The 25,097-nt window shown below is 39.6% G+C and overlaps 1 protein-coding gene across 1 annotated transcript in view; it reads left to right on the top strand.

Annotated features, from left to right (window-relative positions):
• LOC124711628 (rabphilin-3A) overlaps nucleotides 1-25,097 on the top strand; it is a 1,025,602-nt gene that overhangs the window by 915,420 nt on the left and 85,085 nt on the right. Inside the window, exon 11 of the mRNA XM_047241806.1 lies at nucleotides 11,749-11,995. Coding sequence (XP_047097762.1) covers nucleotides 11,749-11,995 — 247 coding nt within the window. The remainder of the gene's footprint in view (nucleotides 1-11,748; nucleotides 11,996-25,097) is intronic.

Genomic DNA, 25,097 nt, shown 5'->3' with positions numbered 1-25,097 from the left:
CAGATTACGCTCGCATATTTTATTTTCTCAGGCTTGTCTGACATTTGGCATAACCCCCAAAGGCCTCACACTTAAAGATCCCATCTCTGGCTGCAACCCTTCTTTCCATCAGTCCCTATACCAGTTCCAAACTGAACAATCCATTCCCCTCACCCATCTAATCCTTCACCTACACATCAACTCAGCCAATGAACACACCCGTCAACTCCTATCCTTAATAAAAGTCCTCAATCTTTCCTCTCCCACATCCACACCGGCTATTCAGAGCATCCTCCTACAGGCCAACCGAAAATTAGAACAGCATGCCACCCTTCACCTCAAAAAACTTTCCAATCTCCTGGTTTCCCACCTCCGGAAAGGCAACTCACTCACCCTTCACAACCTTTCCAGCAAACCTCAACCATCTCTCATTGCACACAAACCCAGTCTCTGCCATCTACTCAGTCTCCCACTTCCAGCTCCACTCCCTCCAAAACCTCAAAATTCCAAGCAACACAATCTGGCACCACAACACCCTAATTCAGTAGTTAACCTTTCCTCCAAACCTCTCTCCCAATCCGAAACCTCTGTCCTATCCAAAGGCGTCACCTTCAGCCCCACTCCCAGATTCAACCAAACAGCCCTCGTCAAAGATTTACTGTCCTACACTCGTACTCTCTGCTGGAAGTATCACTTTGCCACGAAGAAAAATGATCCTAATCCTACCCCTAATGATCCAACTCCCCAAGACACTATCCAAATTGAACTCTGCCTGCAACAGTTCCGTCCTCTGTCACAGCGGGACCCACCTCCTCTTCCTCAAAATCACCCTCTCCAAACCTTCCAGGAATTTCTGACTTCCAGCCTTGCCTGTCAATCCTTCGTAAAAAACCTTAATCCTACTCCCAACATCACCACTGCTGAAGCCCAGGCTATCCGTGATCTGAAGGCTGACCGGTCCATCATCCTTCTTCCGGCGGACAAGGGTTCCACGACCGTGGTACTTGATCGTCGGGAGTATGTGGCTGAGGGACTGCGTCAGCTTTCGGACAACACCACATACAAAGTTTGCCAAGGTAATCCCATTCCTGATGTCCAGGCGGAGCTTCAAGGAATCCTCAGAACCTCAGGCCCCCTACAAAACCTTTCACCTGACTCCATCAACCTCCTGACCCCACCGACACCCCGCACCCCTACCTTCTACCTTCTTCCTAAAATTCACAAACCCAATCATCCCGGCCGCCCCATTGTAGCTGGTTCCCAAGCCCCCACAGAACGTATCTCTGCCTACGTAGATCAACACCTTCAACCCATTACGTGCAATCTCCCATCCTTCATCAAAGACACCAACCACTTTCTCGAATGCCTGGAATCCTTACCCAATCAGTTACCCCCAGAAACCATCCTTGTAACCATTGATGCCACTTCCTTATACACAAATATCCCGCACGTCCAGGGCCTCGCTGCGATGGAGCACTTCCTTTCACGCCAATCACCTGGTACCCTACCTAAAACCTCTTTCCTCATTACCTTAGCCAGCTTCATCCTGACCCACAACTTCTTCACTTTTGAAGGCCAGACATACCAACAATTAAAGGGAACAGCCATGGGTACCAGGATGGCCCCTTCGTATGCCAACCTATTCATGGGTCGCTTAGAGGAAGCCGTCTTGGTTACCCAGGCCTGCCAACCCAAAGTTTGGTACAGATTTATTGATGACATCTTCATGATCTGGACTCACAGTGAAGAAGAACTCCACAATTTCCTCTCCAATCTCAACTCCTTTGGTTCCATCAGATTCACCTGGTCCTACTCCAAATCCCATGCCACTTTCCTTGATTTTGACCTCCACCTGTCCAGTGGCCAGCTTCACACGTCTGTCCACATCAAACCCACCAACAAGCAACAGTACCTCCATTACGACAGCTGCCACCCATTCCACATCAAACGGTCCCTTCCCTACAGCCTAGGTCTTCGTAGCAAACGAATCTGCTCCAGTCCGGAATCCCTGAAGCATTACTCCAACAACCTGACAACAGCTTTCGCATCTCGCAACTACCCTCCCGACCTGGTACAGAAGCAAATAACCAGAGCCACTTCCTCATCCTCTCAAACCCAGAACCTCCCACAGAAGAACCACAAAAGTGCCCCACTTGTGACAGGATACTTTCCGGGACTGGATCAGATTCTGAATGTGGCTCTCCAGCAGGGATACGACTTCCTCAAATCCTGCCCTGAAATGAGATCCATCCTTCATGAAATCCTCCCCACCCCACCAAGAGTGTCTTTCCGCCGTCCACCTAACCTTCGTAACCTCTTAGTTCATCCCTATGAAATCCGCAAACCACCTTCCCTACCCTCTGGCTCCTACCCTTGTAACCGCCCCCGGTGTAAAACCTGTCCCATGCACCCTCCCACCACCACCTACTCCAGTCCTGTAACCCGGAAGGTGTACACAATCAAAGGCAGAGCCATGTGTGAAAGCACCCACGTGATCTACCAACTGACCTGCCTACACTGTGACGCATTCTATGTGGGAATGACCAGCAACAAACTGTCCATTCACATGAATGGACACAGGCAGACAGTGTTTGTTGGTAATGAGGATCGCCCTGTGGCTAAACATGCCTTGGTGCACGGCCAGCACATCTTGGCACAGTGTTACACCGTCCGGGTTATCTGGATACTTCCCACTAACACCAACCTATCCGAACTCCGGAGATGGGAACTTGCTCTTCAATATATCCTCTCTTCCCGTTATCCACCAGGCCTCAATCTCCGCTAATTTCAAGTTGCCGCCACTCATACCTCACCTGTCATTCAACAACATCTTTGCCTCTGCACTTCTGCCTTGACTGACATCTCTGCCCAAACTCTCTGTCTTTAAATATGTCTGCTTGTGTCTGTATATGTGTGGATGGATATGTGTGTGTGTTAGTGTATACCCGTCCTTTTTTTCCCCTAAGGTAAGTCTTTCCGCTCCCGGGATTGGAATGACTCCTTACCCTCTCCCTTAAAACCCAAATCCTTTCATCTTTCCCTCTCCTTCCCTCTTTCCTGATGAGGCAACAGTTTGTTGCGAAAGCTTGAATTTTGTGTGTATGTTTGTGTTTGTTTGTGTGTCTGTCGACCTGCCAGCACTTTCATTTGGTAAGTCACATCATCTTTGTTTTTAGATATATATTTCCTACGTGGAATGTTTCCCTCTATTATAACCAAAGTATTAATTTAGTTTTGTTAGACAACAAAATAAATAAGAATTTGGTTTACATACTAAAATGTCTTTCAAACAACATTTAAGATCTGCAAAATAGAGCATGGATAAAACAAGGAGTTTGGCCTGAAGAACTAGTTAATTTGGCAACAAAAATGGGAGCAAAGATTAAAATTGTATAGAAAAATCAAAGCTTGAGTGCTTAGGTTTACAGATATACAAAAATGATCATAATGGTAAGAGACAGAAAAAGTGTAGGACAATGTAACATTCATCAAATTACTATTGGGTTAAATGATTATACTTAAAAAATTTGTGAACATATGGCAGAGGAGATTTCATGACGCCCTGTAAATGATGTTGCTCATGGTAGGACTGTATTTAAAGAATGACTGAAAATCAGAATATCTCTAGCAGTTCATTATTTGGATGTAACTGAGGCATTCACCATGATGCTTATCTTAAAATTATAACCAAATGCAAATTTTAAAGTTCATGTGCTTTCAGTGTGGCATCAAATCATCTCACACAGAAAGAAGACTACTGAAAAGTTCTCATGGACAAGGCCCTTTCATTTGGAAAAAGATAGGATAAGCTATTCAGGAAAAGGTACACTTTAGAGAATAATGTAGGGCAGCCATTTAGATTCTGCAGTCAAAGGGACACTGCAAAAAAGGACAAGGACAACATCAAAAATAACAATATCTATTCTTTGAAACAGCCAATTTTTCTGAATAGCTTATCTTTTCCTTTTTTTCTGGAAGAAAGTGTCACTGAGTCTGATAGTGTTTACCCTTCTCTGTGGGATTTTTGATCAGGTGATCTATCAGTGAATCAACAACACAGTTGTAACTTAATCCCAGTATTATGTTCTGTGAGTAATAGGGAAGCATACAACATATCAGTGAGTATTTACTTTTTTCTACTTTGCAAAAGTCATTGTCTTGAAATGGTGAAAGTTTGAGATTCACACAAAATCTTGTCTTAGTGGCCCATGGAATGAACATAATACATATCTATTTGATTATATTCAAATTTAGCATGACAGGACTGATGGACTTAAGTCACCTAGCACAAGAAAAAAACAGAACTTTACTGGTGGCAAGTTCATTAGGGAATTTTTGACTTGGCAGCTTAGATACATGTAGATATAAAGCACTTGCTGCCATTATGGAAATTAGAAGAAACATTTTGTTGACCCAACATATAATTAAAAGTGTTACTGGTGTACACAAACATAGTGACTGATATTGATCACTGAAGTTTCAGGAAATAAAGGTTGCCCTTCATGAGATGAGAGACACAACAGGTGAGTAGTTTCAGTTAACTGGTGAGTGAAAATGCTATTTATATCTGCCATATAAATTTCTTTTACCCTGCTTCCCCTGTTATCACTTTTTTTAAATCCTAGACTGTTTAATCTTTTGCTCTATCTTCCACGCTCCTGTGTTGTCTCTCATCTCTTGAAAAACAAATAAACAAGTACAAATGAATATTATGAGTTACTATATATGTACTTGTACTGAATGAACTATAGTTTCATTTATGCTATTTATCTTTCCTTCATGTTAATTCCTGAATTTTGTTTTCAGTTGTTGTCTCTTCTGCTTGCTGTTTCAGTTTGTATGCATTTTCTGTTTCATTATCTTTTCTAGATATACTTGTGTGTGAGCACTATACAAATGATACTCTATATGAAAAAACTAACATAATATGTAGTAAGACATTCTATATTGTCACTTGTTTTCAGTACTGATATTCCCTATGAACCACCTGTTTATGATTGGCCCCTTCTGTTAGCTATGATTTTCTAATACTGTTTGTTAAACATATATCTCTTCTAGTTTGAGAAGTATAATTATTAGACACTAACCATTCTAAGAAATAGAAAGTACTTAAATTTAGCAGTTGTTACCTCTTTTAATCTGCTGTATGTAGGTAGCTTATTAATGACAGATAGCATTGTTTGAAATTACTCAGACCTGAATTTACAAATGCTTTCTTACTTTTGAGGACTTTTAGAAATAGCATATGTTGCTTTCTGTATGCAAAACAACTTTCACATGACACAGTTTGTTCTATGTTAAATGATAAATACTCATTAATACAAAAAACAGGAATGTATAATAGATGGTATTGCTTCCAAGAATTTTATATGAACAGGCAACAGTGTTCTTTTATATTGCTTTAAATCTAATGTGGTACATTCCACTGTTTGCATGCACCTTTCTTGACTTTTGTTTGATTTATCATTTTATTTTCAGGTTTCTTTACAATGTTTATCATAATTAATCTGAGTACTAGAACACAGATACTGAGATTAAACATTTGAAACATGCAAAGAGACCCTTTTCAGTACCCACAAAAAGTAATTCAAGTAATTTATGTTCTGCTGCCCGCACAGTCCTACCTCCTGTACCCAGTTCAACATTTATTTCCAGAAACAAAGATACCTCGATCTCTCTTACTAAACTAATCACTTGTTTCACTCTGAACAGTACAAAACATGGAGCCAACAATAAAATCCAGCCATACAAAAAGAGAAATGAAGAATATACACTGAAGAGTCAAAGGAACAGATACACCTGCCTAATATCATGTAGGGCCCCCATGAGCATGCAGAAGTGCTGCAACACGATGTGGAATGGACTCGACTGGAGGGAACTGACACCATGAATCTTGCAGGGCTGCCCATAAATCCATAAGAGTATGAAGGGATGGAGATCTCTGCCGAACAGCATGTTGCAAGGCATCCCAGATATGCTCAATAATGTTCATGTCTGGGGAGTTTGGAGGCCAGCAAAAGTGTTTAAACTCAGAAGAGTATTCCTGGAGCCACTCTGTAGCAATTCTGGACTTGTGGGGTGTCACATTATCCTACTGGAATTGCCCATATCCGTCAGAATGCACAATGGATGTGAATGGATGCTGATCAGACAGGATGCTTATGTACGTGTCACCTGTCAGTCATGTCTAGACTTATCAGGGGTCCCATATCACTCCAACTGCACATTCCCCACACCATTACAGAGCCTCTACCAGCTTGAACAGTCCCCTGCCGACATGTAGGGTCCATGGATTCATGGTATTGTCTCCATACCCATACATACCCGTCTGCTTGATACAATTTGAAACAAGATTTGTCCAACCAGGCAACATGTTTCCACTCATCAACTGTCAAATGTGCAGATGAGGTGCAAAGCTTTGTGTCATGCAGTTATCAATAGGTGAGCCTTTGGCTCCGAAAGCCCATATCGATGATGTCTCATTGAATGGCTCACACACTGACACATTCTTATGGCCCAAAATTGAAATCTGCAGCAATATGCTGAAGGGTTGCACTTCTGTCACATTGAACAATTCTCTTCAGTCATCATTGGTCCTGTTATTGTAGCATCTTTTTCCAGCCACAGTGATGTCGAAGATTTGATCTTTTACCAGATTCCTAATAATCACGTTACACTTGTGAAATGGCCATAAAGAAAATCTCCACTTCATCACTGCCTTGGAGAGGATATGCCCCATTGCTTGTGCACTGACTATAATGCCATGTTCAAACTCACTTAAATCTTGATAACCTGCCACTGTAGCAATAGTAACCAATCTAACAACTGCACCAGACACTTGTTGTCTCATATAGGTGTTGCCAACCTCAGTGCTATATTCTGCCTGTTTACATGTCTGTATTTGAGTATGCATACCTTTACCAGTTTATTTGGTGCTTCAATGTATAAACTTGCATTTCATTGTGAAGTGACTTTACTCTGTTGCTCAGAAAACCACATAGTGTTGCTGAACTACTTCAGTTTCATTCCCAGAAATAGCAATATTTGAAGGGCATTTGAATATCACACTGGTCTTGTTCTCTTGACCATCAGTGTCAGCTTCTAAAACTAGAACTGCTGGTTCTCTTTCATGTAGCTCTGCAGTTGTTCCACGAGACTAAGTGAACCACATTATATTTCTCCCAAGAAGGAAAGATGCTTGGCAGTACTAGGAATTGTCGACTTGACTATGGAGACAGACACATAATGTGAATAAGTAATGGAAATTAAATTAAATCATTAGACACTATTTTGAAAGTTTAAGATGGTTGGTATTATATCTCTGCACAAAGGCATTTTGTAACAAGAAGGGAATTTTCTTCTATTCATCAATTTATGTCAACAATCTTTCACATTCTCTCTATCATTGTCCACTTTGTCTTTTATCAACTTCGGCTGCCAGCAAATATTTGCTCAAGGATTTCAGTTGCAAGAAAAATATTTACCAGTTCATCTGAATTTCAAGACAGTTTATTATAAAAGGACAACACATGTCTTCTGACTATTTGAAAGAGTGGTTCATACACAGTAATGTATCATTCAGAAGGAATGACTGAATCCAATCACAACTATAAGAATGTATGGAACAGTGTACCGGCAATAAGTGATTAAGAATACAAAGATATGGAGTGTGTTCAGCATATCCACTCATGTGTCACCAGAAAGGTTGGTGTTTTATCAGGCTCATTCAGTGAAGAGCTACCAAACAAAGCAGCAGCAGGAAATATGCCAGTATGTGTTGTCAACATTAAATGAAACAGTATCAGAATGAAAATGAGAGAATGGTCAATCTGCAGGAAATGAGTGTCATACAATATTATTTCACCTTGTATGGGCATGCTGCTACACAGCAATGAGTGGTCAAATTGATGAAACAGTGTCATATAAAGCCACTCAGTGTGACCCAAGTAATGACTGATTTCTATCTGGGTAAAATGGACAATACAGCATTTTTTCCTTAGTGTTTGCTTGATGCTTGAGTCCTCCAACATATATGGATCTGTTGTTCTGTGAGTTCAATACAGGCTAGACTGGTAACACACATTCTGTTGTGTCAGCTCCCATTATTCAGAAACCATGAACTGCTCAGACTAAAATGAGGATATAAGTGATCTGACAGGCAAGCAGAGAGCAAAACAGGAGTATTTTTGGATGTGTCTCACTTAAGCCTATACAGTGATGGCTGTATGCACTTTAGGAGCTACTCTGGTTGACAACACTCTGTACCCTATATCACTGAATGGACACATGCAAAGTGGGCTCATCTGAAGTGCCAATAGGGCAATACCAGTTGGTATTTCCTGTGACCTATCTAAGGCATCTGACTGTGTGACTCATAGTATTCTCCCCCAACCAAAATGGAAATGAAAAAAAAAGGACAGAAAAAAAAAACGTAGTGACATTGCCATGGGTGGAGCTTGTGTAGTACATGTTTCTGCCACTAGGCGTGTAGAGCACAACTCGTTGCCAGTTCAGTGCTGCCTGTGTTGTCGACCTGGCTTGTCCTGTTTGTCTGAAGTGATTGTTTTTGCTAGTGTTGTTTTGTTCTTGTTTCATTTTTTATGATGGCAAGTTTAAGTGAACAAGATGCAGCTGTGAAATTTTATTTTCCATTCAGCAAAAATGCTGCTGACACTGTTTTAATGTTGGAAACAACTTACCAAGATGATGCTATGGGAAAAATGCAAGTGTATTAGTAGTTTGCTCAATTTAAAAATGGTGACATGTTGATTGATGGCAAACCTCAATCTGGATGTCCATCAACTGCCCAAATCAATGAAAATATTGAAAAATTTGAGAGTTTGTGCTCACAGACAGTCAACAGTCAATTGATCAACTGTCAGAGATTAGTGGGTTATCTTGGAGCTCATCTCTGTGAATTGTAACAGAATATTTGGGAATGAAAAACGTTGCTGCCAAGTTTGTTCCTCAGGTTCTGACTGACAATCAAAAGGAACATCAGGTCGAATCACTTAATGCTGTCCAATGCGACTTACTCACCTGACCTGGCTCTGTCTGACTTTTTCTCATATCCATGCATGGAAGGGGGTATGAAAGAACACTGAGTCGTCAACACTAAAAAATAAAAAAGAAACAATGAGGGAGGAGCTGCCAGGCATTTCTAAAGATGACTGCAAAAAATGTTTTGAACTGTGGAAGCACCAGTGGGACAAATGTAATAGTTATAATGGAGAGTATTTTGAAGGAGATAAGGTTGTTTTGTAAAAAAATTGAAAATATGTAGCTCTGAAAAAATAATTCTGTATTTTTTATTACTTTTATTTTATTTTTATTCAGAGGCTGGAGGGGTGGGGGTGGTACTCTCCTTGGATAGGCAACCAATGGACAATCTCATGTCAACCAGAAGAACACAGGAAGTTGTACTTAGTAATTCAAGCAGCCTTATGTCCACTATTGTTCCTCATATAGGTAAATGATCTTCTGTCTAATGTACAACAAGCAGAATTAGTTCTTTTTGTAGATAGCACTAATACTGCGATCAATCCATGCATACATATAGAAATAGAAGAAATGGTAAACAGTGTTCTTAAAAGCGTCACTGACTAATTTTCTGTGAATGGTCTCAATCTCAATTATAAAAAGACACAACATATTCAGTTCTGCATATCTAGGGGCACTACTTAAATAAAAAGTGTAACACATGATGAGGAAATAACAAGCAGGGTGGAAACTTCAAAACACTTAGGTGTTCGTATTGATGAGAATGTAATTTGGAAAAATAACATTTTGGAACTCCTCAAACAACTTATTTCATCCACATTTGCACTTATGATCACTGAAGATCTTGAGGATAGACAAATTAGTAGGTTGACATATTTTGGATATTTTCATTCAATAATGTCATATGGAATAATGTTCTGGGGCAATTCATCTTTAAGAAAGCAAGTCTTCATTATGCAAAAATGAGCTGCAAGAATAATATGTGGTGATCACCCACAATAATCTTGTAGATATGTGTTTAAGGAGTTGGGCTTCAAATGGTTCAAATGGCTCTGAGCACTATGGGACTTAACATCTATGGTCATCAGTCCCCTAGAACTTAGAACTACTTAAACCTAACTAACCGAAGGACATCACACAACACCCAGTCATCACGAGGCAGAGGAAATCCCTGACCCCGCCAGGGATCGAACCTGGGAACCTGGGCGCGGGAAGTGAGAACGCAACCGGACGACCATGAGCTGTGGACAGGAGTTGGGCATTCACAGTATTGCTTCACAGTATATTTATTCCCTTTGAAGTTTCTTGTAAATAAACCAGAACAGTTCAAGCAGAACAAATGCTGCAACAAAAGTTTTTGATCACTGACCCAGTGATATAAATGTCTGACAGACTATGAAGAAAAATCTGAAAACCAACTGAGAAAATTTCTCCTCGACAAGGCCTTCTATTCTATAGGAGAATTTCTATCACTGTAATGTGTAAAAAGTGGGGTAGGAACTAGAAAAAGAAAGAAAGAAGTGGGAATGTAAAATGACTTGTTCCACAGCATTAGGATCTAGTATGCAGTTTAAGCCATGGGACATGTAACTAACTAACTAAGAAGTGTTCTTGATTCCTTTATACCTGAATAAATTCAGTATGTCAGGAAGGTTTCCAAGCACAATCTACTGCTTCTCCTAGAAGCAACTCCACAAGCCATATTTCATCAGGGAACTACCTAGCCACATATGGCAAAGACTGTGGAAACCTGTTCTGAACAACAATAGGCATCACTGATAGCATGTCTGTACATTGTCTGAGAAAAATATGCAACCCTGATTCCATGTCTGTACATATTCTGACATATTACACACCAAGGGTGTTTAAGATATGGCTGATATGACTGGTCAGAAAGCTATCCATCACAGTCCTTGAGCAATTGCTGTTGATGCAACAGAAACTCATGTAGAAAGTGTAAGATGTGTGATACCTTAGGGACATATCCAGACATCCTTTCAATTCACACCACAAGATTTAGAGTCTCTGGCTGCATTATGTGCAGGTGCCATTCCAAATTGAATTCACTAAGTCATGTACAGTCCTGCAATCCAAATCATTTGTGTATTGTCAGGGATGCAATCTGGGGCTTAAAATTAATTTCAGTTATCACTCATTTGTTTCAGTTTTCAAATATGTTGGTGTAAATACTCATTCCTTAATCTTTTAATTCCAGCAGTGTCCACAGATATTGTTTTGTGGGTTATTTATCCTGTATTCTTATAAAGATGTTGGTTCGTAGTAATCATCAGCATTGTGATGACCAGATAAATATATTATCTGGTTGCCATTGTTGTATTTCCATCATGTTGGTAGTAAGAGTAACTTTAGTTATGTTGTTATCAGTGGCAACTTCATAAGTTCTCACTACCCACAAAATTACTCAGTAACAGAAATTATCTCCTCAAATATTCTATGACCTTTTTGGTATTTCACTTTGAAATCAGTGCCTGTGAAACAAAAATATAAAGTGGATATTGAATACGTCATAAACAGAATATCATATCTAATGGCCTAACTGTTGGTGAAATAAAGGAAAATACCTTGTGGCAATGAGAACTAGCCCCTGTTGACTACCTTCCTTTCTGCTACCTAGTCTATCCGTGCTACACCACAAGCAGTATAAATTAAATAGCAGTCTCATGAAATTTAACAAATTTAACTGACTTGTATATTATGGAGAATACACTATCTAAGTTTTCTGGTTTGTTTCTTTCTTGTCTCACACAGTGGCATACCTTGGTGCTAGCACAGATTTTTATCAATCTGAGACTGCAAGTATGTCCAGTGTCATGTACAGCAGGCAAAGCAGCATTAACCAGCCAGAAATTATGCGACAGCAGAGTTTGATGGGAATGACAACAAATTCTCTCAGTGCCAGCAATTCACTCTGGGAGGCAACAGTTCCAAACAGTATTACAGAGGGACCTGAAGTTGCACCCTATTCAGCCCAGCGTTCTCCAAGTTCCAGCCACATGTGAGTAGTTATATTAAGTATTGTAGTCAAATCTGTGGAATCACTTCAAAGACGAGGTAACCTAGAAACATACAGAAATATAAAAAGTAACTTTCTCTTAGCCTTAAATGTAGTGATAAATAGAAGATAAGCAAATTACTGTTGAACTGTGTCTGATATATTGTTCCATGAACTGAAATGCTGTTCATGTTTTCAGAGTATCAGTAACATCCTACATAATAATTATATTTTTACATTTCCTACCTATTTAAAATGCATGTTACAAATTCAGACTAATCAAATATAGACATGAGAGTGATGTAGGAGGAGGTAATATGGTTCTCTACCTGTCTTGAAATACCTCTGTGATAAAAAATTAAATGATAATCATTAGAGAGTTAAGTTTGTATTTACAGAAAGCATTATTTGTGAAAGAGGTAACTACATGTCTACTACCTGCAATTTTGTTGAATTGACAGCAGAGATACTTTAACACCTCAAATAAATTTAACAATAGTCAACTTCTGCTCCTACTATGCTGACAACAACATTCTAATATTACATTTCATTTCAATACTAAAGTAATTGCTTTTGTGGAAAAAACTGAGTAATAAATCCTACCTAAAGGCATAAGTGGAGTAATCTAATCTGTCAGCCAGATGATAATCTTATTTATAACTAAATAAGTCAATCTTTCAGTCCAGAGTAACAAGAACAGTGACAAGCTGCCTTGTTAGATATAACAAAAAACAGAATCTTCTACATTGACAGTAATATTTACTGCAGAGGTTTCAGTTGATTACTATCACAAGGCACCATTTCTTAGATTCTCATGTTAAGATTCAATGAGCAAGCCACCATTATATGGAAACTGTAAAGTGTAAATATATGAGAGCATTCCTGTCAAAATGTCATGTCAGAAACTTCATTGAAAAATGAAGTGGTGGAAATCAGTAGGTATATATTAGTGGTGGATGTTACTCAATAATTTTACATTTGCAATTATGCAAAAGAGCCATTGTGTTCTCAGTTGTATACAATTGATGTGGAAGAACATAGTGTGTTCTCTTAGTTCTTTGCACTTTTTTTTCTTCAGTCCCCTTTGTGTTATTGTTCAGTATCAATAGAATTCCCCTTGCGATAAAGTTTTACAAAATGCATAACATTGTGCTGTCTATGATAATGTTATTTATTCTGCTACTGGTTTCAGTTTTAAACCCTCACCGAAGGGGAGCTGTACAACATACAAAAGTAGACACTGTGACAATACCAAATGATCCTTTTTTTTCCTTTTTTTTTTTGCTGAGTATCAACTAAATTCATTGAAACTGAAACAAGTAGCAGAAAAAATAACATTATCACAGACAGCACAATGTTACGCATTTTGTAAAATTTGCACATGCTGTTGACCATCACCTAAGCAAGATGTTCAATAAAGTTTTAATTAAGAGGATAAATATCTTAAGCTTAATAAAGGATGTAGAGACAGTTTTAATAATCGTACACAGACTTAACTGGAGAATCATTATTTGTGTGGACTTTAATGTTGATTTTCTATCACATGGCAATGACAGGATACCTAGGATCATTGATTCCCAGTTTTGTATTATTTCCCACAGTAAAATTCCCTGTGAGGGCTGAAGGCATAATGCAATAGCCACTGACGATTTGTTTTTATACCCAACAACCTATAGTCATTAGATGTAAAACCAATGGTCAATAGTTTATCTGATCATGATGATAAAATTTTAACAGTAAGATATACTGACCATGTAGTTTCAGGTTGCATAAGAAAAATATTTTACCACAGAATTGTAAATGACGATTTAACCATGGAGTTTAGAGAGCAGTTATCAAGAGAACGTGTGTGTGTGTGTGTGTGTGTGTGTGTGTGTGTGTGTGTGTGTGTGTGTGTGTGTGTCAGCATTTGCACATTTGTGTGTGATATATCTTATGCCATACTCTACATCCTTGAAGACCTTAAAGCGACCTGCCAAGTTGTTTACTAAGGTAGTGACTAAAAGGCAAGCTTGAAGTCACATCATTTGTTTACTGACTAAAGTCATTACAGTTTGAGGACAGAGGTCCACACAGCAATGTCCTGTGATAATACAGGAAAACAACGGACATAATCTTATGTGACAATACATAGTCAGTGCCCACTAGGACAAATTCCACAATCGTTGGTAGCAGTGTGTAGCTAACAAAACGAGGTCTTCTGGAGTGGTGGTCACATGGCAGACACCGGGAGTGTTGGGTAGCAGCAGTGGCAGGTGTCAGGGTATGGAATATAGTCTCAGGTGGGGCTGGCGAACTGTCTGTAGGCCACAGCTGAACTGACTGTCAAGGGCTCAGTGGCTTGCTAAATACTCACTGCAGAGGAACACGGGCACTGTCATGAGAACATGTGAGCCAGTGAACACAAGTAGGTGCCTAAGACAGCAGTGCTATTTACCATGGTCTGCACATCATGTAATGGTGGTTGCGGGAGGCTTGGTGGTAAACTGCTCAATGAATCTGTAAGCAGACAGCAGCCTGAGATAATGTTGGTGCCACACCTGGCCTGGAAGCATATCCACAAGTGTGGTGGCTGAATGTGTGGTGACTCCTTCCCCCTTGAGGCAGATGGTGCAACCATCTCAGAGAAGTGCAGCAACCAGGGAAGCAGGCTCTTGGCAGCCACCAGAGTGGACTGGGATGAGACAATAAGACAATCAGGCAGTGAACAAAAAGAGTGATTCTGACAAAAAAAGCATGATGTGTTCTTGTAGGAAATGCAGCAGTCTGATGTAGGTGATTATGGGAAAGTCACAGACAAAGGCTGAGCCAGCAGAAAAGTGTCCATAGAGGCCCAACTCAGGCCCAACTCAGGCCCAACTCAGGCACCAACAGGGACTGCTGTAGGGATGCAGGGAAGGTAAAGGAAGAGGTGATCGTGGCAATGGCAGTGGTCAGAATGACATCAAGTGGGCCTAGCAAGAGGGAGATGGCATGAAAAAGGAAGGAACCACAGGGCCAGCAGCAACAATATCCACAGAGAAAGTGGCAGTGGCAGTGGTGGCAACAGCAGCGTTGTCGAGAGGCCCGGTATTAACAGCGAGTTCAGTCACAGGGATGGCTGTGGCAATGCCAAAATAGGCAGCAGTGGTGCCATCATTGAGAGGGTCAGCCACAAAAGGGACAGCCATAGCGGTACAAGTGTGGATGGCCCTACCTAGTGTGGAAATGGCCGCAGAGGTGGCACCAATGACAGCTGCAGCACTAGCTGGGCTGGCAGCTAGAGGGCTGGCTGGAACAGAGTCGTGGATGACTGGACAGATGAAAGAGCTGGCATCAGCCTCAAAGTGGTCAACAGCTGACAGGGTGAAACCAGACACCAGAACAACTTTTGTTATAGAAGCCTGTGAACAAGAATTGGAATGAAACTTCCTGGCAGATTAAAACTGTGTGCTGGGCTGAGACTCAAACTCGGGACCTTTGCCTTTCACGGGCGAGTGCTCTACCAGCTGAGCTACCCAAGCAAGACTCATGTCCCATCCTCACAGCTTTAATTCTGCCAGTACCCCGTCTCCTCAGCCCGGCACACAGTTTTAATCTGCCAGGAAGTTTCATAACAGCGCACACTCCACTGCAGAGTGAGAATTTCATTCAAGAATTGGAATGCCGTATGGCACAAGAACAGGGCAGCAATAGGCTGGCAGTGATCCAACTAGGCACAAACACAAAAACCTTTGGATGACCTGTCTGAATGCAATGGAAAAAATTGTAGCAGGTTCGGAGTCGCCCAACCCTGGAATGAATGAGCTGGAGGCAATGAGAGCATGTAAGGGAATGCACACAGGAAGAACATAGGAACAAACAGCCCAAGTTACGTGGAAGAGAGGTCTCAAGAAGGGGCAGCTGCTTGACAGGAACATGAATTATAAAGGAAAGCCTACTGAACAAGTGAACATAGGTGTGAAAAATAAGAAGAAAACAGTCCATGTCTGGCACATGGTGGACACACTCCACCTTGGGAAGATGTGAATACAAGCTAGCATAACACAAGGAGTATGAGTAACTGCCCCAGCAACATGCACACAAGCAAGATCAATATAGTAGAAAACATGCAACCAGTCAAGAAAGACTGATACTTGGGTCCAGTAAACTGAAGGAAGAGACATCTGGGAACAGGGAAAGTGACCCCGTCATTCTCATCCTGTCTGGGCACCGCCATCCTCTGGAAGAGGGGCCAGATATTGCTGCATCATCTGGGCAAATCATGATACAACATAGCATCATTGGGCTCACTGTGGTGGAGGGGAGGCAGCCAGGTGACATGTGAGGCCAGGAGATAGTGCAGCAGCCAGCAAACAGTGGTCAGGTGCTGAAGCTGATGGAACTGGAGCATATGGTATCAGAGCAGACTGTATCCATTCTTGCAGGAGTTGACAGGACCTGCAGCAAAGGTGCTGGCAGAATCTGTGGTGCAGGAATTGAAAGAAGTTCTGGGACTGGTGATATGCAGGCTGGTGGTGTGGAGCAGGTGGGCCAGCAGTGTGTGGGCAATCAGTGTATAGGTCCATGCTGGGCCAGCCATCAGCGAGTGTGTCAGTGGTATATTGGTAGCTGGTCCCAGAGTCAGAGGTGCCACAGAGGGAGGCAGAACAGAATCTGGCCTAGCAGTGGGGGCAGTGGAGGGAGAGGCATCTCAACAACTGCCTGACCAAACACAAGTGTGATGAGGACGTCAACTGTCTGCCTTCTGCAAGATTTGCAGTTTTACCAGCATCATAATATAACAGAATCCATGGTAGTCAAAGAGAAGATTACAACACTGAGAATCTACACAAACTGCGAGTGTCACATGTATTATGAAGCTAGTAGCCATGATGCCAACTGAAGTATATGTTGGATGAAAGAAGAGCACTGAGAAAAAAACACACAAAACCAATACCCTCATCGCCAACTATAGTGCCTTGTCCATTGATGTAATAAGGTAATGATTGATTGGCTTTCTTGAAGCAGCACTGTTCATTGAGTTCAAACTAAATTCAGTTCAATTTGAGGATGAAGGACCACATGTGAATAAAGCTGAAATGTCCTTTTGTGAAAATACAACAATACAACAGAAATTACCTTCTGTGATGATTTGTCTAGCCCATGCCCAGTAGGAAAAATTCCCTGATCATCTTTAGCAGTATTGAGTTGAGGAAGTGAAGTCTTCTAGAGCAGTGGTTGCATGGCAGCAACTTTGAGCCTGGTGAAGGCCAGAGGTAGCACTGTCAGTTGGGTAACATGAGTGGCAGGCATTGGTGTCCGTAGCATAATCTCAGGTATGATTGGCAGTCTACCTGGAGGCTGTAGCTGATCTGCTATTGAGGGGCTCAGCAGCAACATAAGTACTCATCACAGAGGAACACAGATACAGTGTTATGTGGACACGTGATCACATGGACACAAGTAGATGCCTGTGCTGCAGCTCAGTTTACCATGATCTGCACACCATGTAGTGGTGCACTGCAGCTGGCAGCTGCAGGACGCTCAGCTCAGTGAATCTGTTGACAAATAGCTGCATGAGATAATGCAGGGGCTATGCCTGGCCTGCAAAGTAAATTCATGATGGTGATGGCCAAATATGCAAGCCCCAGCTCTGCATAAGCTACAGATCTCCTCACTATGAATTTATGTACTGAAAAGTATGTCATATCATATTTAACTAATTCCAATTTAAACTTGATGGGATCTATGAAACATCATGAATGTATGAAAGCCGTAAAGCTCAGGTATGGCTCTGTGACTTCCCTGGCTGATCGTGTTTATTTGAGTGTAGTCCTCACTGGCAGTTCATTAGACCACCAGTGAAATGTGAAATGAGGTCTATGCATTTTATTACACAAAGTTTTCAAACCATTCAGTTTGTTTGTATAGGCAACATGTTAAATTTTATAATAAGAACATTTTAGGGGACATACAAAAGTTTACATTATTTTACATACATTTCTGAGATATAGTTACACAAATACTTATTGTAGTTTTCAGTGTACAAAAATGAAATACATGATTCCTTTGTTCAAACTGTGCAACTGTCCTCAATGAACTCTTCAATAGAGTAATAGCACTTTTCCACCCAAAGATTAAAAAGCAATTTTTTCAGAGAACCAAGTTCCATGGTAAATATATTACAACCTTTTATTTTATTGCACATTTCTAACTCCATGTACTCTGGTGTTTGAGCACAGAGTTTTAAATGGTGTGTTTGAAGTTTAAAATTCTCTCTGTGGCAAGTGTTGTAGTTATTGTGGAAATGGAAAAAAAGATTATACCATAGTGAATGACTCAAAGTAGCAGTGATGCCTATGTTTGTGGCACCGAGCTATTCAATTTTTGCATTGTCTGTTGTTTGGTTTATGGTGTACTGTCATTTACTTGTTTAGGCTACCATAGACAATACGCAATTTTTAAATAATTACTTTGAACTGGGGTCCACAACCTATATAAAACTGATGTCTGTATATGACCTCTACAGAGTTTCTATTTGAAGTGCATTCTATTGTGTAGTGACTCACTTTTCAAATAATGTAATACAATGAGCCCACATTTTAGCTGATAGTCATGGACAAAATATTTCAAAGATGCTTAGTAAAGTGAACATTAACATAGCATCTTTCATAAAACCAGGTGCACCTATGTATGAAGTAACAAAGGATTGAAATAAACTATCTGAGACACTCACAAAATATGATGAAGTTATCTTAATAGGAGGTTCTAATGATGTGTACCATAATAATGCTAAACAGGCTGTCAGAGAAACAGTGAAAGCCCTAAACAATTTACGAAATGTAAATGTCATCCTCTCGAGCATACTAACAAGATATGACTTAATTCCTACATCATGTGTCAACAAAGAAATCGAAAATACTAATACGAAACTAGAGAAAATTGCTAAATCATTTCCTAATGCATTTTCCTCAAATGTCATTCCCATGAAGTACCAGGTATATCATGCGCTTAAGCAACAAGGGAAAGTTATTTTTGTGTCATCAAATTAGAGAATATATTAGTAATATGATTACAGGAAACAAGTCACAAACTGTACTAGAAATGGGAATACAAAGACATCCAGGTGCTGAAAATGTAAATGAGAAAAATAACTTGTCAGCTGGTGCACAAACCGAAAGGCTGGGTCCATCTAAAACACTCTCCTACACTGAAGTTGTGATTTCAGCTACAAGATTAATTAACATCATCTGAAGAAGAAAAAGATGTGACATCTACAGGGAAAACAGAAATACCACATGCAACAAATGGGAAGAAATCTTCCTCAAGCAATCCAAATAAAAGGTTGTTGCACAGAAGAAATACCGAGCCTCCTTCACATCTCAACAATTTTTTATGTGTGGGCCTGAAGAAAAAAAAGGGACAACAGGAGGTAGTGTCAAGTATCTCTTCCCTCCTGTCTCATGGGAAACTCGATTGGATTCTCTGTCAGGAAACAGCAACACCAATAGAATAAAAAATCAAGAAGAAGGTATCTCTTTCTTTCATCAAAATATAAAAGTCCTCCTAAGCAAAACAGATCAACTTCTTATTAATATTAATGAAAAGGATTGTATAAATAATGCTCAGATTTTGTGTTTAACTGAGTGCCATCTTACTGATAACTGTGCCTTGCCATCTATAGTACAGTAGGGAAAGTAAAGACAAAGGTGGAGCAGCAATTTATGTTAAGGATGTGGTAGCATACAAAGCTATAGACATTAAAAAATATTGTGTGGAACAACAATTTGAGGCATGTGCAACTGAAATAATAACTAATTTCTACACAATAATTGTGCTGGCTGTCTACAGGGCACCTTCAGGTGACATACAAACTTTTCTACATATAATGGAATTCCTGCTGTCAGGGTTACAGGCAAAAGCAAAGGATATAGTAGTTTTAGGTGATTTCAGTATAAACTTTATGACAGAAAATAAGAATAAAATTGACTTTGAGATTGTGATGACCTTTATCATCTGATACTGGTAATAAACTTTCCAACAAGAATTACACCTGAGTCCCAAACTATGACAGATAATATTTTTTTAGAAGTAAGTAGATATCAGAATTATACTGTCAGGCAAGTTATGAGTGGGCTTTCAGACAATGATGGACAAATTCTCGCTCTTTGTGATGTTAATCTGTTCAAAAAACAATTTCCTCAATCGAAGTTCATAAGAGTAATGAACAAGGAGGCAAAAGAAACTTTCACCCGTAGGTTGCAGCCAATGGATTGGTATTCAGTATGTAGCCTTGATAATATTGATACTAAATTTAATTGTTTTATAAATGAATTCTGTGCTCTTTTTGAAGAAATATTTTCAAAGAAATGAGTCAGCAACAGTGCTTCCAATTCTATATGTAAAACATGGATTACAAAAGGTATAAAACAGTCATGCAAAACCGAAAAGGAAAGTTATGCTGCAATAAGATTATCTAAAGATGTAGATAAATGGGAACACTATAGATTATACTGCAAAATTTTAAAGAAACTAATACAGAAATCTAAAGCCCTTTATTATTAGAAGAAAACAGATAATTCTAATAATTAAATAAAAACAATTTGGAGCATTGTAAAAAATAAACAGGAAGACATACAATGAGCAAAGAAGATGTCAATAAAATCAGATATGAAGGTACCCTAGTTGATAACCCAGTGGCTGAGATTTTTAATAAACACTTCCTATCAGTAACTCAACAGATTGGCTGCAAGTCCAATGTTGATAAAACCATAATTCTTTGTCAAGCTGTTTATTCAAACACAATTCCAGAAATGCACTTTAATCCTGTCACTGTAGATGAAATTCAAAAAAAATCATCATGTCTCTAAAAAGTAAGAACTCTACAGGGATTGATAATATTTCTAATAATTTATTGAAATGTTCTTGTATGTATATAAGGGACATTCTCTGTCATATTTTCAATGCTTCCCTTCAAAAAGATGTTGTTCCCAGTAGACTTAAGTATGCCATTGTGAAGCCCCTGTACAAAAAGGGCAATAAAACTGGATTAACTAATTATTGACCTATTTCTTTGCTGACAGATTTCTCTAACATTCTAGAAAAGCTAACACATGTAAGAATTACTGATAATCTCATGAAGAATGGAGTTCTCAGCAAGAGCCAATTTTGCTTTCAAAAGGGCCGTTCAACAGAAGACGCAACCTATGCACTTGCAAATGAAGTCCTAGAAACCCATAATGAGAAAATGGTGCCTTCTGTGATTTGTCTAAAGCGTTTGACTGTGATTATCACCAGATTCTCTCACAAAAAGCAAAATTAGTAGGAATAAGTGGTGTTGCATGCGATTGGCTACAGTCATATCTCCAAGGCAGAAAACAAAAAGCTGTCTTGAATAGCTCAGGTGGAGTATGTGATGTCTCTGCACCGTCTGAATGGAGTTTCATTGCATATGGAGTGCCTCAGGGTTCAATTCTTGGGCCACTATTATTCTTGATTTTTATAAATGATCTACCATCGTGCACAAGTCTGCTGTGTAAATTTACATTATTTGCTGATGATACCACAATTTTTATTAGCAGTAGAACAGATAGGAATCTTGAGAAATCCATTAATCACATACCCTCAGATGTGGTTAATTGGTTCAAGGTGAATGGTCACTCATTAAATTCCAGTAACACCAGCCTTATTCAGTTCTGTACAAAAATAGAAAAAGAGTGGAGATAAGTGTGAATGTGGTTATCAGCCAATAGAAAGAATGGAAACAACAAAATTTCTTGGAGTGCACATTGACAAGAAAATGAACTGATCTTCACATATTAGAGATCTCTGTAAGAGGCTTAGCTCTGCTACATTGCTTTACAATTTGCCACTACAAGTGGCATACTATGGCTATTTTCACTCAGTCATTGAACACGGCATTATTTTTGGGGCAACCAGTCATTAGCAAGGAAAGTGTTAATTGCTCAGAAGCGAGCTTTAAGAGTTATAAATGGATTGCGTCCAAGAGACTCATGTAGAAATAGCTTTTGAAAACTTAAAACATATACAACTACATGCCAATATATTTTTTCACTCGTGTCTTTTGTCTGTAAAATTATAGAGATGTTTCAACCAAATAGTAATTATCATGAGTATAACACACAGAGGAAGAATGACATACACAGCGAGCATAGAAATCTGAGCTTGGTGCAAAATGGTGTCCACTACACTGGAACAAAACCTCTTCCTCCTGAAATAAAGACAGAGATTCATAGCAAGAGTAAGTTTAAGAAAGTATTAAAAATATTTCTGCTCAAAAGAGCTATTTACAATCTAGATTTTATTTTTAAATGAACAAATTGTAACATTTTAATATTATATAATACAAGTTCACATAATGCAACTAATAATGTTATTTGACTTGAGCTATGTATCCATTTGTGCTCTGTATCTGTTTTTCTGTAATGCTTTAATGATTCTAAGAAAATATGTATTGTCTTTTTTCTACATAGCTGTTCAAAGAAATTACTGTATAAATTTTGATATAATTATGTACTCAAATGACTGTATATGCTATAAGATTATCATGATGTATTTGTAAAAAACTGACTCATTCCACTTCCTTGTGAACCAAACACAGTTGGACTTATGGAACATGAGATAAAATCAATCAATCAATCACTTTAGTTGTGAGTAACTATACATTCCTAGAAATGTTTTGCTTAAGGATACAGGGTACTTTTCTGCCTCAATATTATGTAAAAATCAACACCTATTTTTTTCAGGCACTGTTTATAATGTATAGGTTTTACAGGTTTTTTGTTGATATCAGGTAATGCAGCACACTTTTTAAACAAATTAGAAGTATTTTGAATATTTTTGAAACTCCTTTGGGTTATTGAAAAAAATTACAAAGAAATTGATGCATTTTTTTCCCAAAACGCTTCTTCAAATTGAGGTACCATTTAATTCAATGTTATACGTTTGAAGGAGACCAAAGTTTTGTCAGGTATGCATGACATTATGGCTGAGTACTAGACCTGTTTAATTCCACCTATTATGTTCATTACAAGGATAAAAAGTATCATATCTTACATTCTAATTTTTATAATTTTTTTCCTAATAAAAATGTTATTTTTTATGTAATTTAGTTGATTCTGCAATAAAGCTTGTGTCTGCTACATAAGTGTGGACTATTGCAAGTTACAGAAAAAAATTAGAGCAATGCTTTATAAACTTTAGGAAATACTTGTACCTGAATTCTGAAAAATACAACTTGCGAGAAATTGGGAATGAAGATATGAATCCAATTAAACTGTGCCTCAGAACATGCCTGAAGCATAGTCTTCATCCTGCAGCATTTCTTCATCTTCAGGCTTCCTCTTGGCATTCCTTTTAGCACTTCTTGCTTCTTTGGTAACTTGAAGAGTGAATCTTTCAGTGTCTTGCACCCATTGCCTGCCACACGCAAGCAATTGATCTCCCATATTAGCCACATTTTATGCCTAAATTTCCCAGTACTTCCAACCTTCCTATCACTCCATCATTGAAACATACCACTGCATCTAGTACACCAGCTTTTGATGTATTTAGTCCTACAAAGACATTCTTGGGTCACTCAGGTCTCTAAAAATTGATTTTATTTCATTCATCACAGGCTCAGGAAGAGACTGCTTATGATGCTTTTTGGTAACACACCAAGAATCTGCTCCTTTAGGGCAAAGTACGTGAACAGGGTGGTCATCTGTGGACAACTTAATGAAAGTAAGTGTCCCATACAGCTTTTCTCATTGCTGTAACATTCCTTTGAAAGGACATGGCTGACTTCCTTCCCCATCCTTCCCAAATCCAATGGGACTGATGACCTCACTGTTTGGTCCCTTCCCCACAACCAACCAACCAATCATTGCTGTAACATCATTCAGAGGTCCAGTTCATCTAATGGCCAGTCCATAATAACTCTGAAGAAGGTCTATTTCAGTTTCTGTCAGTCCGCCTCAGCCAGACAGAGATTTTCCTTCAGATAGCAACTTTCATTTCTCTTTATAGCTTCCTCAATCCAGCACCCATCCTCTTTTGCACATTTCCACAACACTCCAGTTTTGTTACCAAGGTATCACCATAAACACTGAACTCATTAATTTTATTGAAAGCTTTAGAATCCCCACTGCCTAGATACTTTGTGTATCTAATGTTAGAAACGGGCACCAACCTCTGAAATATTTTTAGTGCTCCATCACACTCCAACCTCCACTGCAACCGTCATAATTCTTAGAACACTCATGTTCAGTATGTCCTTCAGTGTTACCATGGCAGGTGTGGTAGTATTTAGATAAGCACTGATCAACAACTTTTTCATTCTCCAGAGAAGTAGCACTCACAATACCATTCAAGGAACAATGTCCTTGATGTTGCTATGTCCCATCAATGTGCAACAGCAATGTCCCTGGTGCCTCTAATATTTACAGTTTCTTCTACTGCACATTTCATTAATGCTTTAGACACAACCATAAAGGCACCTAAAAGTATTTTGATGTACTTGCTGAACCTACTGGGAGGAAGAGGAAGGTCGATCAAACCACAAAACGTTTTTTCCTTTTCATATTGCATGCATTGCATACACTAACTTCAAATTCATATCATATGGACTGCAACTGCTGTGTTCAGATGCAGGCTGAGTTGGCATCCCTTCACTCCCAGCTTCAGGCAGTGTTGGCTTCGGTCACACAGCTTGAGGCTGTTGCCAATGGGCATCACTGTGGGGGTCCGGATGGGGGTTTGTCGGGGACGGCCAGCTCGTCCCACGCATCCCCTGATCGGACTACGACTGTGGTTGCCCGGGGTACTGCCCACATTGAGGCTGATCCCTCACCTGTGGTAGAGTGGGAGGTCGTTTCAAGGTGTGGCAGGGGGCGAAAGACATTCCGGAGGGCTGAACGGAAAGCCTCTCCAGTTTGTCTGACGAACCGGTTTCAGGCTCTGTCTCAGGCTGATATTGATCTTCGGCCTGACATGGCTGCTTGTCCTGTTCCAGAGGTTGCCCCTCAGTCTGCAAGATCCGGGCAGTTGCAGAGGGTGGGCTTACTGGTAGTTGGGAGCTCCAACGTCAGGCGTGTAATGGGGCCCCTTAGGGAAATGGCAGCAAGAGAGGGGAAGAAAACCA

The sequence above is a fragment of the Schistocerca piceifrons genome, chromosome 8 (assembly GCF_021461385.2).
Source record: "Schistocerca piceifrons isolate TAMUIC-IGC-003096 chromosome 8, iqSchPice1.1, whole genome shotgun sequence".
NCBI classification, from domain to species: Eukaryota; Metazoa; Arthropoda; class Insecta; order Orthoptera; family Acrididae; genus Schistocerca; species Schistocerca piceifrons.
The sequence above is the reverse complement of the archived record's forward strand: the minus strand, read 5'-3'. Positions and strand labels throughout refer to the sequence as shown.